The 19,849-nt window shown below is 43.7% G+C and overlaps 1 protein-coding gene and 1 long non-coding RNA gene across 4 annotated transcripts; one reads left to right on the top strand and one right to left on the bottom strand.

Moving 5' to 3' along the window:
* Positions 1–203: 203 nt before the first annotated feature.
* Positions 204–5,825, bottom strand: TENT5C (terminal nucleotidyltransferase 5C). Its single transcript, XM_074975122.1, has 2 exons — positions 5,713–5,825; positions 204–2,140 (listed from the first exon to the last, which is right to left on the bottom strand). Exon 2 carries the CDS (start codon positions 2,111–2,113, stop codon positions 941–943), a length of 1,173 nt encoding a protein of 390 aa, XP_074831223.1. The 5' UTR covers positions 2,114–2,140; positions 5,713–5,825; the 3' UTR covers positions 204–940.
* A 39-nt stretch (positions 5,826–5,864) lies between these two features.
* On the top strand, positions 5,865–18,426 carry LOC141984519 (uncharacterized). 3 transcript variants are annotated; one of them, XR_012638748.1, is made up of 5 exons: positions 5,865–6,006; positions 9,778–10,377; positions 12,056–12,114; positions 15,232–15,324; positions 17,509–18,426. It is a non-coding gene; the product is annotated as an uncharacterized LOC141984519 (long non-coding RNA). The 3 variants fall into 3 exon arrangements; XR_012638751.1 differs by lacking the exons at positions 15,232–15,324; positions 17,509–18,426 and adding an exon at positions 12,199–12,595; XR_012638749.1 differs by lacking the exons at positions 9,778–10,377; positions 15,232–15,324.
* Positions 18,427–19,849: the final 1,423 nt, after the last annotated feature.

Raw genomic sequence — 19,849 nt, 5'->3', positions numbered from 1 at the left:
TAGTATAGGAGGTATGCTATTCCTATTGGAACGCTGTGAAAGACATTCCTGGGAAGGGTTGCCCAGTCAAAAAAGGGGTTCCAGTTCCTTTAGAAGGGCAGGCTTCAGACAATTTTTTTTTTTACCCAAACATTGTTTCAATACTTGTAATTGTTTTTGAAGCTTTAATTGTGTTAAGGACTTCAGTCTTTGTACATATGAGTTAACATTCTTGGGAATTGGTCATCTGAGAAATTCTCTTCTGAAACTTGACACCCAAAGAGTATTTCAAACCTGCCCCACTGTCAAACTCCTCAAGAAATCAATTTTCAACTCTCTAGAGAAGCAATACACAGCTACTGCAGGAACCAGTAAATTCTGGAGCCCCTCCATGAAAAAGGATAGTGTCCCTACAGTGAGCCATTCTGTAAAGCCAGAAAGTACAAGACACTCATGCACAGCATGAGCTGTTAGGGGGAACAGCTTATGCAAGAGCTTCCAATGGAAAAAACTGACCAGGACTTGAGATTGAGGAGTGTAAAGTGAGCAGGGGAGGCAATAAGGAACACACAGAATGATCTTGTTGCTGCTCTAGGACAGAATGTCTTTGGTTCTGTACAAGTTATTCTTGCAGTTTCCTCTCAGTATGCAGCTGTATTACAGTACCTAAATCAAATGTGCAACAGCCATGTCCTCAAAAATTTATAACTAACTAATTCCAAACATGAGGCCATAGGATCCCTTCCCCTAACAAAAGGGCAATAAGGCTTCTTGTGGCTTTTGTACAGAGGGTCCTGAAAGGTGCTTTTTTTTTTTTAGCTAGGAACCTAGTGGTGTGATCACACTGCACACCAGGAAAACAGCAGAGCCAGAGGTAAAGCCACAGATTCCCTTTAGAAAGCCTCTGGTGATTAATGGTTCCCACCACAAGATTCTATTTAAGAAATGCTCAAGTTAGAGATTAGTTACAAGGCAGCCAGGTGGGATAAGACTGGCTATAGGGGATGGGAGAGTTTGCAATATAGTAGTTGCTGAAGTTCCCATCGCTGACATAGGGTGCTGGCTGATAATAACAGGTAACATTAGTGGCATTAGGTATGATGTTTTGTTCTGCCAAGACTCTAAGTGCTAGCAGCGAGATCAGGTTGAGAGTCTGTCTCCGCTCATGTCCCATGAGGCACACTGTGCTCGCATTTACCACCCTGCGCAGGATCATGAGATAGTCATATTTGCTTCTCTCCTCTTTGGAGAAGTGGTTCTGGAGGTAAGTCTCCAGTTTGCGCTGCTGATCCAGGATGTCAGGGAAGTCTATGAAGAACCGGGAGCACATGTAGCGCTCTAGAGTTTTAATCTCCTCCTTGTCCATGGGCTGGAAATCCCGCACTAAGAGGTTGCTGTACTTCAGGAGCCCACCACCTCTGATCTCCTCAGGATTCTTGGTAGCTATCAGTCTGTTTCGGAGGTGATCAAAGGCTGCCTCAAAGTCTCCATACATACTCTCCCCAATTACAGTTGGATGGAAGTGCTCCGACATAGGATTTTCTGAGCAGTCATAGTAAAAAAGCAAGGCATCTAGTATGATTTGGAAAGAGTCCACACTGAACTCAAACTGTCGTCGTATGCGATCTACAAACTTCAGCTCTACATTCCTGCCATGTTTGTTGGAGAGTGATATTAAGCTCCATCGGTCCGTCTCTGTGCATACTTTCACTAGCTTCTGGATGTAGGCTTCCTTCAGTGTCATTGGGCTGATTTTTAGTTTGCTCACCCCCTCTGGCAAGAAGTTTAAGAGGGACCGCAACACCACATCTCTGACTAGCTGAAACTCAGCTTCAGTTGGAAGGGACACTTGAAAAATTAGGTCCAGATCTTTGCAACCCAGTCCATTATCCTTGACCAAGACGTGACCAGCTGCAGAACCATTCAGCCGGACATCATGTACTTGGATGCCTGCCTCATCCAGCCTGTTGCGAACAGTCTGAACAATGTCCTTCAGGGTTATTTTCAGTGTTGGGAAGTTGCCCCGTCCATGGATTGGAACCACCTCTGTCAGAACCTCATGCAGACGGCTGACCTGCTCCCAGCTCAGTACACTGCATGACATGCAATCAGTATTACTTCCTTTGCCTGCCATTTTAGAGTTTGATCTTCTCCAAAGAAGCTGGAGGGGAAAGAAAATTATTAAGTCAGATTTCACTGTTACCACAGAGCACAGGCTATACATCCAGGAAGTCGGTCTATTCATATCTTCATTATACACAGTACTTGAAAAGCCATCCACCTACACCCCAATAGTGATCTCTTTCTGAAGATATATTTAGTCTGTCTTGTGGTAGTTTCATACTCAGTTTTGCTGTGAAAGACATTTTGTTAGCAGCTGACCTAGAGTCAGCTACAATCCTACATGCTGCTGCATCACAACAAAACTTGTCTTTTGAATTAGATTAAGGGCCTGAATTTCATAGGGACTGTAAATCCACAATGCCAACTCAAAATTCAGCACTTCTGAAGATCAGATCTAAGATATTTCTATTTACAGCTGAAATAATTAGATTGCACCTCCAATTGCCATGATGCTGGAAAGCAAACGCAGTCTGTACCTTATCACACCCCAGTTAAAGAAATCCAACCCCACTGAGCTCAAACTCAAATTCTTACCACTCTAAAAGTTCTAAGATATTTCAGGATCCTGAATGCAAGCTGAAACTACACTTCAGTCATATAAAAACTAAAGCCCCGACATTACTCTAGTCTCACCATGGTCCTCAAAAGAGAAGTCATTAGTTACAATGCATAACTATTTTTGAAAATACTGATATGCTTGCACTGACATTTTGCCTCAATTGTGAAGGAGCTAGCATGAATTCAGTTAAACGATATTAAGGGTCACATAATGACAGTATCTCACCTAGTTTTATGCAAAGGTGTTTCTAACCTCAGCAGCTTGATATCAGGCAGCAAGTCCAATAATGCCTAGTCTTAGTCCAGACCTTTTGAAGTTGAACAGACTCTTACATCTTACTTGCCTAAATAGCTTTATTTGAAAATGTTAGACACTTATGGCTCTAGTATTCAACTCCAATTGATATTAAGTTACATATAAAGACACAGGGGAAACAGACACCTTAGGTTTCCATTGTGGCCAGATGCTTTTGCCAATCAAGGCCTGGTCTGTTGCTCCATCTTGGAATGCTCAAGTAGGCTGCACATGCAGCTGCAAGAACTGGTGCAGCAAAGGTATTCATTCAATAGTAAACCCCTCTTATAAGCAGGAGGGCTTACATGCATTACTAATCTTGTACCTTCCTGTCAAAGAGCCATTGCAATCACACTGCAAGGAGGAGAGGGTTTTTCAGGCAAGAGATGTGGCTATCAGAACTGCAGGGTTCTATACCCACTGTCCTACAGCCTTAGTGTGACCTTGGCCAACTCATTTCACCTATGTCCCCACTCTCCATCTGTGGGATGGGGATGACCCCTAACACACATGGGACACTGCGAGGCTAAGTGCATTTGTGAAGTGCTTTGAGGTCTTGGATGGAACTTACTATAAAGACCTGATAACATCCTCTCATGCATGCATAGTGCTCATTTAGTTCAGTGGGTATGATGGGTCCCCAGAAATGCTAAGACCACTGTCTAAATGGATCACTGGCAAGCTCTCTAATGACATTCCATCTATGGATCTCATTTACTGATCAGCCCTAAAATATTTAGTGAGCTCCTCAGACCCAGATGACTCAGGAGCAGCAGTGTCAGAGCAAGGCAAACACAGGCCAAGATATCAAGCCTTCTGGCAACACTGCATGGATTAATTGGATCTCCTTGGCCACCTCAAAAAGATAAGGAAGAACACCTTCATGGCCTGTTTTGCTAGACCTACATAATTACTTCAGTCATCAACATTCTATGCCATATTATATCTATATCTAATTAGAGAGAATATATTTTCATTTATGCCACGAGTGTTTAGATGCTCCATCTGGGACAGACTTCCCCCTGCCATGTCAACACTAGTAACATTAAGTAATGTCACTTTTGGACCCAACTGAAGTGAAAATAGTATGTAGAATTCTAGCAAAATAAACTTTGAACTTCCTTTGGTACTGCTATTCCTGCTTTCAGGACACTTCTAGATGGAAAGTTAGTTTAGTGCTGCTACTACTGTCAGTTTCCTCAGAGGAATTTTTACAGTTCTGTGTAGAATTTAAACCCTAGGATTGTTAAAATCAGAAGCCTTTCACATCTAGGTCACTGGCTGTAATCATGTACAGATTAGATGAGATGTTAACTGGTAGTGGTTTAGTGACAACTGACCCAGCTGTCTTAGACTAGTTTCTAATAGGTTTGGGACATCAGAGCTGAGTAAGGCATAGTTTACATTTCAGTAACTTCCATCCTAAAATTCTTTATATAAAGCAATGTGATATTACAAGTAGCCTATGCCCTACCATGGTTCTAGACCTAAAGCTAGAGAAACTAGTTTAAGATAAATCTAGTTTTCTAGACTCTGGAGAATTACAACAGGTTGAGATTTTTAATTTGCCCAATGAACCATTTGTATTGCCTTGTAATAATCATTAGTATAAAACATATGATTACTTCGTGTTACAGCAAAGAATATTTCTTAGACATCAAGTAAGTGTTATTTGATAGAATGACAAACATTTTAGTTGTTAACTGCAGGTATACTCAGAATGCATTTGCTATGGCATTACATAAGTGTGGTGAATAGCAATATATATTAGAAGTGCAGAAACAAGCTTGTTGTATCTTATATGATCTTTAAGAATACAAGGAAAGCACATTTGGTGGTCTACACTTGGTTTTAGTAACCAGACAATGACATAGGTAGATGTGTTAACATAACAGCTGCAGCTACAAGCTTGATAATTTTAAATGCACAAGTTATTATACTTCTGCACACTATGTTCATCATCACTTGCTCTATATAGTGCAGCTACTGTTACATAAAGTTGCACTCTATTGTATTACTTCAAGCATGTTGGGTATTATTGCAACCAAATTTGTACATCTGTTTTTCCCTCATTAAAGAGGCACACAAAGTCATACCAAAATATGCCCAGTGTTTGTTTCATAGATGCCAAGGCCAGAAGTGACCACTGCCGATGTAAAATCCTCCTGTGCACCAGCCCTCAATATCTGTTCCCCATGTAGGTACTTTTAGGTCACCCCTTTACCTTCAGTAAGTTACCATCGCCCTTAGCCCCCCAGGCAGGGATCTTGTTTAACGACTCACATGTAACAGACTTATTTCCCCAGACTGTCTAACCCCCTTTGCCAGACATGCTGTGTCTTCACTGAAGCAAGACTCCGTGGCAAGCAGGAGGTTTTCAGTTTAGCAACTGAGTTATCAGCGTGCAAAGGTAACTGCTGCAATTGGCTCAACAGCTAATAGGAGCGCGGACAGATCAGCCAATGCTTTAAGTGCGCCCCCGGGAGAACAGTGAAGCCCAGGGTGGATTCTGCTCATGGAGTTGCCTGCACCTGTAAACTGGAGGGGGTGTGCGGGGCACCGCCAGGCTCTGCCCTCAGGTGCAGGGAGCACGGGGCCCGCTAGTCTCCCCGGGAGCCGGGCACAGTCCATGGCCTGCCGCGCAGCCAGCGCCGGCCGGGGGCAGCCGGGCCCGCCCACAGGAGCGCAGCAGGGCACCCGTCAGCTCCTCGCGCGCCGCTCATTAAACGCAGCCGCGCGGAGTCTCATTCACTCACCTGCTCACTCGGCGACACGCGCCTCCTCAACCGCCCCTCAAGCCTGTCACTCCATCCAGCCGCCCCCCAGCGGCCCTATTTATACCCGCTCCGGTCACGCCCCCTCCGGCCGCGCCCACTTAATTTGCATGGCGCACGCGGGCGCCGGAGCCCCGCTGCTATAGGTAGCATCCGCTTTGTAATTGGCCGCCGTCTCGGTGGATCGCGCGTGACGCAAAGCTAGCACGGCAGAGCCGGCGCCCTGGCAACCGCGGCTGATGGATCACGGGAGCGCGCCCCAGCCAGAGCGGCCAGGTTCGCGTTCCGGGAACGCGCCGCCACACTAACGGGCACCGGCCAAGCCAGGCGCCCCGCGGTCGGAGGGCGGGGCTTGGCCTTGGGGCTGGGGGCGGGGACCCACCCCTCAGACACCGCTCCCCCGCCTGTAGCTCCCCGCCGCGCAGCGGGACACCGTAGGGAGATGGCGGCGCGCGAGGGCGGGAGGGGGCGCGCGGGCGGGAGGGGTGGGGCAGGAGGGGGACGGGGGACAGGAGGGGGATGGGAGCGCACGCAGGAGGGACGGCGGGGGTATATTGGGATACTCCACGGGGATGGAGCAGGAGAGGGGTGTGGGGGTGTGGGAGGGATGGGGGCTTAGGCCAGGTGGGATAGGACATCTTGTCTGGGCTTGCTCCGTGTGTGACAGCCATCATCCCCCAGTGAACAGGCCACCTGGCAGGCAGGGGCACATGGGGATGCCTTTCACCCCGCGCACCAGCCTGCCCGCACCCTCTAACGCAGCTGCTCCATCTCATGCCACTGGGAGCACCAGCCATTTGGGAGCCCCTTGTGGGTACAGAGCACCCTGTGGAACCTCTCCTGAGTGCTGCCCTCACTAGTGCCCTGGATTGTGGTCCAGCAAGGCCCAAGGATGCAAGAGTACTGAATTTGCTTAGACAGCTCGTAGTTTCCATTCCAGCAACATGATGAGACCTAGAAGGGATGGTCTGGTGAACAGTGCACTGGGCTGGCACTTGGGAGATCTGGTTTCTGTTCCTGGCTCTCCCACAAGTTCTGTGTGTGACCGTGGCTAATCTGCTATGTGCTTCAGCTTCCCATCCCAAAAATAGGGATAGCACTTCCTTTCCTCCTGGGGTGTTGAGAGGGTAAATCTGTTAATGATTGTGAAGATAGTGTAGTGATGAGGGACGTATAAGTATACAGATAGATGCTGTGGAGCTGGCTAAGAAAATAATATCAGCCACAACTGAACAGCATGGAAGTGTTGGCCACCATGCCTCGAGACATTTAAGATCCCTGTCTATGGTGAATAAAGGCTGAGAAACAAATGCAGTGGTAGTTACAGATGTTTCAGGTAGTCAAGGTGTGGGGAAGGTGTTCTGCTAGTGAATGAGGCTGACTAGAAAATATGAAGCTTGTACACTGTGATGCATCTTATTCAATGGTGTCCATACGAACAGTGATCTCCAGTAATTACATTTAATAGGTAATAGTCTTTCTTTCCACTGTAGAGGACAGACCCTCCTTTTTAGCTGAACTTATGTACATTTAAGACAAATTAATATTTGTGCTAGTAACAAGATTTTATTCTGTTTTCCATATTTAGGGGATAAAAATGCTTTGACTATTTTATTTTTAAAGACATGCTCCTTCTTTGAATAGGTGGAAGAACAGAAAAGCCAAGATTTTAAACTCAATCTAAATGTAAGAAGCCTGGTTTTCAAAAATTGAATAACCAGCAATTTGCACTGACTTCAGTAAGGAGCTGCTTGGTAGTCAGCACTTTAAAAAATCAGGCCATTTAATTTAGGCTCCTAAAAACAAAGATTTAGGAGCCCACCTTTAGGTATTCATTTAGAAAAATGGGAAAGGATCATAGGGAAAGTTAATTGTCTAATTGTGTATATATGTGTAGCTGAGAGCATAGCGATAGCTCAGGATCACAGCATATAGATGTGATTGAATTTTACAGCCACCTCACTCACTGACACACCTTCCATTGGTTAGTATCCTGGAAACCTCAATCCATAAACCTGAAAGAGATTTGAATGAAAAAACAGAATGATGTGTGAAAAACATGTCGGTTTCCTGAATTTTGGACAGAAGATGGTTAACTCCCCCTGGCTAGTGCATAGTATTTTTTTAGTAGTAATTTTGAGACCTGATAAATTAACTAAATCTGATCTGATTCTCATCACAAATAATTTGTTTGATTTCTCTTTCTGGAATAAGCTCCATGTACATGTCTTCTGTCCTCTCTTTTTAGCTGTTCATATCCATTCTGTGCTGTCAGCAACATTCAACTTGATTTTCTCGACTAAAATAGAAACATTAAATAGAGGAAAAATGCTTCAGGAACATCAAAGAAAATGTGGAATAATGGACTGCTATGGTAGGAGAGAAGTGTTTGCCAAGGCATATGCACTAATACCAAATCACTATCAGAATGAATCCATACATCGAGATATGGGGCCAAATAAAGCTCTGAAATCAGCAGGCTCATGGATATGTTACTAAGGAGTAATTGGGAGTGGGACTCACCATTGCTGATTTAGGAGCATGCTTAAAAATTAAACACTTTCCAGAGGCACAACATTTACTTGCTCACTTGGATTAGCAAATTGTAAGTTGTACTCCACAATGTGATCTGTACTCACGGTGGGTTACATCTCTGTGTTAAAGTTGAGAGTCGCTACAGATTTCATTGTAGAACTCAGGATGCATAGGCATATTATGCATCCAATGTTTAACCTGATGAAAACATTCTGGAATCTATACTGAGCCTCAGAGTAGGAACAATTTCTATTTTTCATACCTAGTAGAGCCTGTAATGTTCACTCAAAATGCAATCAGTTTAAAGTCATACAGGGAACACCCATCAAAATCCCCACATCTATTAATAATGCTTTCAGCAGTTTTACACTGCACCTTTAGATGTTTATGAGATTGTGTTTGGTGTGTTGGGGGAGTGTGAATATTCTCTAAATTTGGTAGCCTTGGGGGACAGAAACTAGTGCTTCTATGCAATGGAAAACTCTTCTGAGAATGTCTCTACCACATTCTGTCTCTACCAAACTGTGAGTTTCCATAAACTCTGAGGGAAGATGCCAGTCATCATTGCATGAATTCATCCTTCAGAGATGGGGAAAAGACCAAGATATTTAGCAAATATGGTGGGGGAAGCCAAAAACCAGTCATTTAATCACCTTCTTTTCACACACTGTGTAGGCTCCGTTTTCACACCATGTAGGGTCAGTTTCTTGTCCCTGCTTAGTGGGGAGGCTTTCTGGTATGACTGCACCTGTGAGCCTGTAAATAGTAGAAGATATTTCTATACCAGAACAAGGAAGAGAAGTGGAATTTAAAGAAGAGTAATGGAAATTAATACAAAGCTGAAGAGCTTGTTGGTGAGGACAGATAAAAGAAACTAAACATTTATAAAAGCAACGAGGAGTCCTTGTGGCACTTTAGAGACTAATGCCCAAATAAATTTGTTAGTCTCTAAGGTGCCACAAGGACTCCTCATTGTTTTTGCTGATACAGACTAACGCGGCTGCCACTCTGAAACCTGTAAACATTTATAGTTTGACTAAACAATAATCACTGTGTACAAGTATCTGAAAGATGTAAACATCAAGCAGCAAGAGGAATTATAAAGTCTGATCTGAGGGGACATACAGGGGAGTAATGGGGTGGACTTAAGAAAAGAAAAATTTAGACTGGTTATGAAGAGAAATTTCCCATCACTGAGGCTTATAGAAAGCTAGAGAATGGTCTCCCATGAGAAACAAGGCAAGCCCCTTCAGTTGTGTCAGTTAGTTTCAGTTCTGAGTCATAACTACAATTATACTACATCTTCAACCCTACTCCTGCCTCAAGCATTTTTGGATTCTGTGGCAGGAAATGATTTTTGGCAGCAAATGGTTTCTTGTGGATTAATGGCAATTTTCGTACAACCTGAAAAACACTTTCTAGTTACAATATTAAATATCAATAAAAGCAAAAAGATACAGTATAGAGTTTACTGAAACTACAAATATAAAAATTATATTCTTGTTACAACAGGCCCACATTTTACAACGTATGTTTACAAGATCCTTGTTTTACACCAAATGCTGGTAAAATGAGGGAGATAATTGGAGGAACAATGACCTCATCTCTACTGAAGGCATCTGTCATCATATCACTACGGTGGAATGGTACACAGTCGTGAGGAGCTACTGGACTCTCTATTACACAGATTGCAGTAGTGGAGAGGAATGCCTTCTTCCACTTTGACTGATAGGAGACTGTGCCAGTTCCTCTCTGATGAGGATCTAGCCTTTGTGATCCACATCTTTGCACCTTCAAGTTAGTTTATTGCAACGCATTCTACATGGAGCAGGTTGGGAGGGCCACATGGAAGCATGACTAGCAAATTACCTTTGACGCAAGAAAGACTGAAGAACATCCATTACATCAGTACTCTCTATGTGCCACTGGTTCCCATTTGGTTCCAGATCCAATTCAAGATTAGAGTCTTAGTTTTTAATGGTCTGGGGTCTAGTTTCCCTCAGGATTGACTCTGGAGATGCTCCAGAAAATGAGCCCAAAAACTGGCTTCCTTTCAGGAAGGGGACAACGCAAGATTCATCTTTTCACACAACCCTTCCTTCAACGATGATGGTATGAAAATGTTCTGGTGATACACCTTGCTGGGGAAAAAAGAAGGAACAAAGAAACGGTGAAAAACACAAAGTAATACTGTCACACTGAATGATGAAGCCTAGATGCCCTTTGTGGGAAAATATTTTTTAATTTACTTTTGTACATAGTGCCCAGAAACCTTGTGATGGTCACATTAAAATTTTTTTAAAGATTAGTAAATTCTTCGATTAAAATTTTTTCCCCATTTGAATCCAGTAATAGGACAACACATTTATTTTTGGCAGAAGAAAAGCAGTTAAAAACCTTTGTAAATGTCAACGATCTGGCACTACCATTTGCCTTACCTGATGCAAGCTGAATGCAGTGTGTCACTATAAATCTAGGGAAGGTATTTATAAATTGCAAAAGCCTAGAAGTGAGTGTGAGATAGATTAGATAGATGGCACTCTATTCTGTGATAGACAAATAGTTCTGCAGTCGGGGAATAATTCTGTGGAAACATAGAGTATAACATGGTAGACAATACTGAAGACTCAAAGAACAGATAGAACAATACCATCCGCTACTTCCATCATAACAAAATCCTCCTTTGGAGTCTCAGGTGGAGACTCCTTTCTCTAAAACCAGAAGCAGCTACAGGGTTTTCACGCTGCTTGGGGGAGATACAGGCATTCTTTCTCCTGTGTTACGGCTGTAGAAAAATATGAAACCTTGGACACATCTGTATAATGTTCTAATGAACTGGTTCGTGTGTGTATGTGTCACTGCCTTCTGTCTGAATGAATCAAAACTCCTCAACTGTATGTCATAGGCCCTGTACTGCTAATACCGAATGGTTGCTTATGCCTTAGTTCAAGTCTCTGGGACCTGTGCCTTTAGACCAGGAGGATCTCAGTTTTACTCCTGCTGTTGCTGTGACAGCCCAAAGAAGGCCAACATTTTCCTTTCTGTTATGAAATGGAAACCATAGTGATTGAAGCATGCTGAGACAGAATGCATTTACCGGAGACAGTGGGTAGCAGTTGTTTTTCCCTGCACACGAGTTTGCTTGAACTACTTAATTAGTCACAACGTTTTCTGTAACTGAGAGTAGAACAAACTGTTACAGATTTCAGTAGCACTAGAAAGGTAGTAGGGAAATTGTGGATGAAACTGAGAAACATTTAATCTATTTTGGAGGTTGTGAGCAAATTCAAGAAACAAAGCCCTAGGCAAAAGCAGCAGGTAGCAACCCGGGTGAAAGGGTAGTTCAGAGAAATGGCAAAAGAGAGACAATTGAATGTACAACCCCAGCCATGTGAAGCTCTTCCAGCGGGGCTGTGCTCCTGCTCTTCAAACAGAATTCAATGCCCTCCTCTCAAGATAGACATTCATTCTGAAATATTGGCTCCTTCATATTGCATCATCTTCCATGCCCATGGAAGATGATGTTAGTCAAGTGCTCTGTAAAGCTTACACCACCATCCTTACCAAGAATCTGAATCCTTGAGTCCTGTCTGCTCCTCCTCTTTTCTGTTCTGTATTTAGTTGAATTTGGTGCTGTCCCCCCTCCTAGTACATTAATAGATTTTAAAGCCGGAAGGGACCATTAAATCATCTACGTTGACCTCCTGCATAACATAGGCCATAGAATTTCAGCTAGTTACCCCTGCATTGAGCCAAAATAACCTGTAGATGACTAAAGCATATCTTCCAGGAAGGCGTTTGGTCTTGATTTGAAGACAGCCAGAGATGGAGAATCCAGCACTTCCTTTGGTATGTTCCAATGTTAATCACTCTCACTGTTAGAAATATGTATCTCTTATTTCTGATTTGATTTTTTCTGGCTTTAACTTCCAGCTATTGGTTCCTGTATGCCCTGTGAAGATATTTATATACCATAATCTGGTCACCTCAAGTCTTCTTTTTGATAAGCTAAACAAAGAGAGCTTCTCACTATGAGGCATTTTCTTCAGTTCTTGAATAATTTTTGTGTCCCTTTTATAGCCCCTCTCCAATTTTTCAACATTATTTTTAAAATGCGGATCTCAGAACTGGACACACTATTCTAGTATTGATCTCACCAATGCCATAATGAAGAAAAACCATTTGTCTGTTCCTACTCACTAGTCCTGTGTTTATGAAGCCCAAGGATCATATTAGCCCTTTTAGCCACGGCACTGCACTGGTAGCTCATGAGTTGTTTGTGCACTAGGACCCCTCATTTCTTTAGAGTCACTGTTTTCCAGGACAACCCCCCCCCCCACACACACACACACTTTAGGAATGGCCTGCATTCTTCATTCCTAGCTGTAGAACCTTGCATTTGTATTAAAAACGTTTTATTTGAATGGGTCTAGCCTATCAAGGGGTCCAGAATGCTGTGTATGACTTGCCCTGTCCTCATCACTATTTACCACTCTGCCAATTTTTGTGTCCTTCTGCAAATTTAATCAGCTGTGGCTTTATATTTACTTCCAGATCATTGATTAAACTATCGAATGAAACATTGGTGAAAGGTCTTGAGTTGACAGTTGAAGCCTTTGGTTTATTCCCTGTGGCCATGACAATAGGAAATAGGGGCACAGCACGGAATACGCAGCCCAGGGGGAGGGGACGCTAAAGTGGCTTTGAGTCACCTTTGCACCTTCACAATCCTGGTCTGCTCCAAGGCACCCAGTGTAACTTAGAGAGTCCTTTGGTCCTATCTAAGTTATAACAGCCTTTTTAGGCTGCCCTGTGGACTGTGGCACTGCCTGGAATCTCTACAACATTGCATACTGTGGCCCTGCCCCCAATACAATCCTGCCTCCAGCATGACACCATCCCAGGCCTTGCAAAGGGGATTTTGAAGGGCAGCCTTATATCCGTCTTGTGCAGTACCTGCATCAGGGGAATGCTCCCCTGGCATGAACCAGGGCTTTTATGATCCCTTATGCCACTCCAGCCCTTTTACTCAGTGTAAAGGTGTCAGGGTGGGTGTGAGGATATTATAGTGTGAATGTAACAGCACCTTACCTCTTCCTAATCTGTCATTTTGACTGTGCCCAAGAGAACTCTAAAACAGCACTTCTGTTCATGCATTCCCATAAACCCTCATTTTGATCTGTGCAGCACCATTGCACTGGGAAGTTCTTTCATAGATTCCAAGGCCAGTATGAACCACTGTGATTATCTAGTCCAGGGGTCTCAAACATGTGGATGTGGCCCGCGGAGTTATTTCCTGCAACCTGCCATAGGCGCCGACTTCACTGACAGCCAAGCTCCCCTCTCCCCCAGCTCCCCATTCTCCTCCTCCCCGAGCGCGCCGCATCCCTGCTCCTCTGCCTACCTCCCAGCGCTTCCCGCTGCCAAACAGCTGTTTGGCGGCGCTTAGGACTTTCCAGGGGGGAGGGGGGAGGAGCAGAGATGCAGGGTGCTCAGGGGAGGAGGTGGAGAAGAGGTGGGGTTGGGGTGGGGATTTGGGGAAGGGGTTGGAATAGGGGCAGGGAGGGGGCAGAGTTGGGGCAGGGACTTTGGGGAAGGGGTTGGAATGGGGGCGGGGAAGGGGAGGGAAGAGGCAGGGCAGGGGTGGAGGCTCACGGTATAGATGAGCAGTCTGAAGTATGAAGTTCAGCATGTATGATTCTTTGCTGTGAGTAGTTGGGAAGAATGTTTGTTAAAAGTGGCAACATATTTTGTATGAATAATTACTTTAAAAGGTCCTGCCATTACAGCTATGTTGATAGACCGTTAGTGTAGATCATCATCAGTGTTACTGACCACATAAGGAATAGTTACAGGTGTTTATATTTTATTAAAACCCCTCTTCGCATTACAGTTTTTTAAAAAATTAATACATTGACTTTTAATAGCATACTATATTACTCTATTTTTTTCATTTTTGACTATACTTCTGTATCTTTATATGAAAAGGTTTCAGTGATGCAGCCCTCAGGCCAATGTACTAGTCCTCATGTGGCCCTTGTGGTGATTTGAGTTTGAGATCCCTGATCTAGTCTGACCTCCTGCATAACACAGGCCATAGAACTTCCCCCCAAATAATTCCTAGAGCATATCTTTTTGGAAAAATATCCAATCTTGATTTAAAAATTGTCAGTGATGGAGAATCCACTACGGTCCTTGATAAATTGTTTCAAATATTAATTACTCTCGCTGTTCAAAGTGGATGCCTTATTCCCAGTCTGAATTTGTCTAGCTTAAACTTCTAGCCATTAGATTGTGTTATACCTTTCTCTGCTAGATTGAAGACCCCAATTATCAAATATTCTCATGTGGCCCTTGTGGTGATTTGAGTTTGAGATCCCTGATCTAGTCTGACCTCCTGCATAACACAGGCCATAGAACTTCCCCCCAAATAATTCCTAGAGCATATCTTTTTGGAAAAATATCCAATCTTGATTTAAAAATTGTCAGTGATGGAGAATCCACTACGGTCCTTGATAAATTGTTTCAAATATTAATTACTCTCGCTGTTCAAAATGGATGCCTTATTCCCAGTCTGAATTTGTCTAGCTTAAACTTCTAGCCATTAGATTGTGTTATACCTTTCTCTGCTAGATTGAAGACCCCAATTATCAAATATTTGTTCCCCATGTTGGTATTTATAAACTGTAAGCAAGTCACCCCTTAACCTTCTCTTTGTTAAGCTAAATAGATCGAACTTCTTGAATCTATCACTATAAGGCATATTTTCTAATCCTTTAATCGTTCTCATGACTCTTTCTCAATGCTCTCCAATTTTTCTTTCTTGAATTGTGGATATGAGAATTGGACATGGTATTCCAGCAGCATTTGCATCAGTGCCAAATAGAGGTAAAATAACCTCTCTATTCCTACTTGAGATTCTCCTGTGTATACATGTAAAGATAACATTAGCCCTTTTGACCACAGTTTCAAATTCGGAGTTCATGTTCAGCTGATTATCCGTGTGTCCCCCAAGTCTTTTTCAGCGTCACTGCTTCCCAGAATAGTGTCTTCCATCATGTAAGTATGGCCTGCATTCTTTGTTCCCAGATGTATATATTTACATTTAGCTGTATTAAAATATACATTGTTTGAAAATGCTAAATGTTAAAATGCATAGGGCCAAGAACTGATCTATGCAGGACGACACTACAAAACACATCTGCTAAGTGATGATTCCCCATTTACAATTACATTTTGAGACCTATCAGCCAGTTTTTAATCCATTTAATGTGTACTATATTAATTTTATATTGTTCTAGTATTTTAATCAAAATGTCATGCAGCATGACGTCAAATGCCTTCCGGAAGTCCAGCTATCAACAGTATTGCTTTTATCAACCAAACTTGTAATTGCATCGAAAAAGGGTATCAGGGTAGTTTGACAGGATCTATTTTCCATAAACACATGTTGATGTGCATTAATTATAGTAGGTTTCAGAGTAACAGCCGTGTTAGTCTGTATTCGCAAAAAGAAAAGGAGGACTTGTGGCACCTTAGAGACTAACCAATTTATTTGAGCATGAGCTTTCGTGAGCTACAGCTCACTTAGTACCCTCCTTTAATTCTTTATTAATTAAGTCCAGTATTAGCCACTCCATTATCTTGCCCAGGACTGATGTCAGACTAATGGGCCTATCATTACCTGGGTCATCCCATTTTCCCTTTTTAAATATTGGCACAACATTAGCTTTCTTCCAGTCTTCTGGAACTTCCCCAGTGTTCCAAGACTTATTGAAAATCAACACTGATGGCCCAGTGTGCGCCTTAGCCAGCTTTTTAAAAAAGTCTTGGGTGCAAGTTATTGGGACTTGCTGGTTTAAAAATGTCTGACTGTAGTAATTGCTGTCTAACATCCTCCCAAAATACTAGTGGAATGGAAAGAGTGTTATCATCATATGACATGACTACATCATCTATTTTTTCCCCAAATAGAGAACAAAAAAATTTATTGAACACTTCTGCCTTTTCTGCATTATTATTGGTAATTCTACCATTTCCATCTAGAAATGAACGAATACCATTGTTAGGAAACTTTTTGGTCCTAATATACTTAAAAACACATTCTAATTGTTCTTAATTCTGCTGGCCATAGATTTCTCCTTGTGTCCCCTTGCTTCCCTTATCAGTTCCAAGTTTTTGATTTATATTTATTACTACCAACTTCCCCTCTCTTCCATTTGTTATATATCTATACTTTTTACAGGTGCCTTCACTTCCCCTCTAATCCAACTTTTTCAACCGATACACCTACTTCTTCAACTGTGGGATTGTGGGTTTTTTGGGTATCTAGTAGAGTGTTCTTAAACAATTCCCAGTTTTCATTCACATTTTTCTGTTTAAATTCTTCCTCCCAGTTGATCTGGCTCATAATTGTTTTCAGCTTTGTGAAATAGGCCCTTTTAAAGGATCAAGTACGTATATTACTGGTTTGGACTTTATTCTGTTAACACATTATCAGTGTGATCAAGTCATGATCACTGTACCTACAGTAGATTTAATTTTTAGTTATGTGATCAGTTTCTCTCTCTGTCTAGATGAGGTCTAATATAGAATTCCCCCCTGTTGGATGCAACAATTTTTGAGTTGGGAAATTTTCATTTATAGTTTTAAGAAATTCCAAGGATGCTTTAGTACTGGCAGCATGAGACCGCCAGCATATGTCACTCAAATTGAAGTCCCCCATAATAACGCAGCTTTTTTTTCAGCACATTATAAATAGGTACTTAAGGAGCCAGTCATCCTGTTCCCTATCATGATTTGGTAGCAGACACCAACTAATACTCTATCTTATGCTTTATCTGTTAGTACATTGTTCCATAAGTATTCAAGATCATTTTCTTCCGAGTTGTCAGTGACTCAGAAACAAGTAATGCCATTTATTACATAGAAGCCCACTCACCCTCCTTTGTCTATGTGATCCTCCCTAAATAGGTTGTAATAATTGATTTTAACATTCCAATCATGTAAATCAACTCACCATGTTTCATTAATACCAGCTAGATTGAATTTATGTCCATAATCCAGTTCCTCTTGTTTGTTACCCATGCTCCTATCATTGGTGTATTGTCAATTAAAGAATGTCTTCTCTTCATGTCCTTTGGTTCTTTGATTGATTTTGTTCTCCACATCTCAATTTTTCTGCTTAATGAGTGCTCACATCTTCCCTCTTTTTACTCACCCCTTTTGTTATTAATTTAACAGCCTCCTGACTGCTCTAGCCAGCCTGTCTCGAAGGAGATTGGTTTCCTGTCTACTGAGGTGGAGGCCACCCAAACTGTACAACTCCCTTTTCCTCTAGAAGGTGGACCAATGTTCCGCAAAACCAAAACTCTGCAGCCTACACCATTTACCTAGACGGCAGTTCACTTCCAATATCTTCTGCTTGTAGCTAGTTAGTAGATATCAGACTGGACAAGAAAGCTGAAGTAAGGGTAAGGCACTGTGATCTCTTAGGATATGAAAGAAAAGGGGCATAGTTGAGATTGTGGCTGTTTTATGTGGGAAGTGTCACTTTAATTCTCCATTTCCTGGTTTCCTCAAATCAGCACATCAGGAATCTCTATCTGTACAATTTGTGAATTATGGTTGATGCTGTGAAGTTGTTCTGATGAAATTGCTGTATTTTTGAATGCCTCTGCCTATGTGGAATCCACCCTTTGCGGACAAGGGCTGTGTCATGTCCTTTACAGACCAGATACAAAAGTGGATTGTTAGAACTTAAAGGCTGCTTATTCAGATGGAAACACCTTGGGACAGTGGGTTAGATAGAGCTTAGGAGAACTAGTCTTCTCTTATCTTGTCTGCAGGAGGCTGGTGAAGAAGAATGAAAACACCAGCAACAGAACTAAGGAACCAGATCTTGGTAGGGGAATATATAAACTCAAGAGACTCTGGGCTACACGGATTGGAAATTTTGCGCAGGAAAGGGGAAGAAATTATCAGGTTTTCATAGCAGGGGTTCCTGTTTAACTTTGGCCCAGGCACAGTGAGGGAAAGCTAGCTGACCTAGGGAGAGGCTCCATGTTTCTGAAAGTAGACATGAGCTGCAGGGGAAGGATTCTGCACATCCCAGAGGGCTGTGCCCAAGCCTAAAGAACTCTCCAGAGTGGTGAGGAAACCGAGGCAAGGAAATATGTGTAGGCATGTTTATTATTTTGTCTAGATCTTTGTATCTCTTGTGCTGTGAAGTAAAATGCAGTGGTGTTTTAGAATCCTATGCAAAGGCTGTCTGTGTATCTGTTTGCTTTCACTATCGCCATGCCCCTGAAGAGTTAACCTGTAAAGCCAATGTGCTCACAAAGGTGGAGTTCTGGAAAGGGATGTGCATAAACTACGCAGGAGACTGAGGGGTCAGCACTAATCCCAGGGGTTGGGCAGTTGGACCTTGGGGCAGGGCCGGATTAACTTTTTGCGGGCCCAGTGCCAAACATATTTGTGGACCCTCATGGGGAAAGGTGCAGGGGGGTGGGATGGTCAGTCTCCAGAGTGAAGGGTGGGCTGGGGGCAATGAGGGACAGCGCGGAGGGAGCAGCCTCGCTCTGCGCAGCCAAGCAGGAGGGCACTGTTTACAAACCTGCAGCTGCCAGATGCACAGTGCCTTGCCCAGCCCTGTGCTGCCAGCATGCCCCTTCCCCTTGAGGGCAGGCCCGCACCACACCACCCCCCGCCCAGTGCCCCACCCTTAAGCCCAGTACCCCCTCGCCCAGAGACCCCCACCACAGATCTCTATGCCCAGCCCCCATTCCTCCCAGAGACCTCCCCCGCTGGCCTCCCACCACAACTGCACAGCACTCTGCATATCACACTGCTCGCCCAGCGCCCCCTGTCCATAGACCTCCCCACTACCCACCACCTTCCTCACAGTCCCACCATCACAGCTGCACAGTACCCCATATTCCTGAGGAGATTCTGCACCAAAAAATTAAAAATTCTGTGCACAGTATTTTAAAATTCTGCAAATTTTATTTGTCAATAAATAAATGTGGAGGCTCCACCATGGCAGTTGGGAGCACAGGCCACTGGTTGCATGGAGGTGGGAGATTACCCTGCAGCCTCCCCCCACCCCACCCCGGGACAGGGACTCGGCAGTGAGGCTGCACCCGACCCTGACACAGTGCAGGGGCCAGGCCTGCCCCAGAAATACCCTGGGGCCCTGCCCCCCTGTGCCAGGTGCACCAGGTGTGGGTGAGCAGGCTCAGCCCAGCAGCAGGATCCAAGTGCAGAGGCACTTTGTGTGGGGGGATCCAGGTGGGGGTAAGAGAGTTATCTGTGGGGCAATCTGGGTGTGGGCGGCTCAGTGGGAGATCTGGATGCACAGAAGCTCATTGAGGGTTCCCGGTGCAGGGGCAATGGGACCAGGGGAAGTGGGGTTCACTTGGATGGGGGTTCAGGTGCAGGTGGTTGGGGCTCATTGGGTGGTACAGATGCAGGGGAGTTGGGGCTTGTCAGGGTGAGGGTTCGATGGGCCTGCTTAACGGGAGCCCCAGCTTCTGCCAAGGAGATGCCGCATGCTGGGCTCCAGCTTCCCCCTGCCCCAGCTGCC

The sequence above is a fragment of the Natator depressus genome, chromosome 1, assembly GCF_965152275.1.
Source record: "Natator depressus isolate rNatDep1 chromosome 1, rNatDep2.hap1, whole genome shotgun sequence".
Lineage (NCBI taxonomy): Eukaryota > Metazoa > Chordata > Testudines > Cheloniidae > Natator > Natator depressus.
The sequence above is the reverse complement of the archived record's forward strand: the minus strand, read 5'-3'. Positions and strand labels throughout refer to the sequence as shown.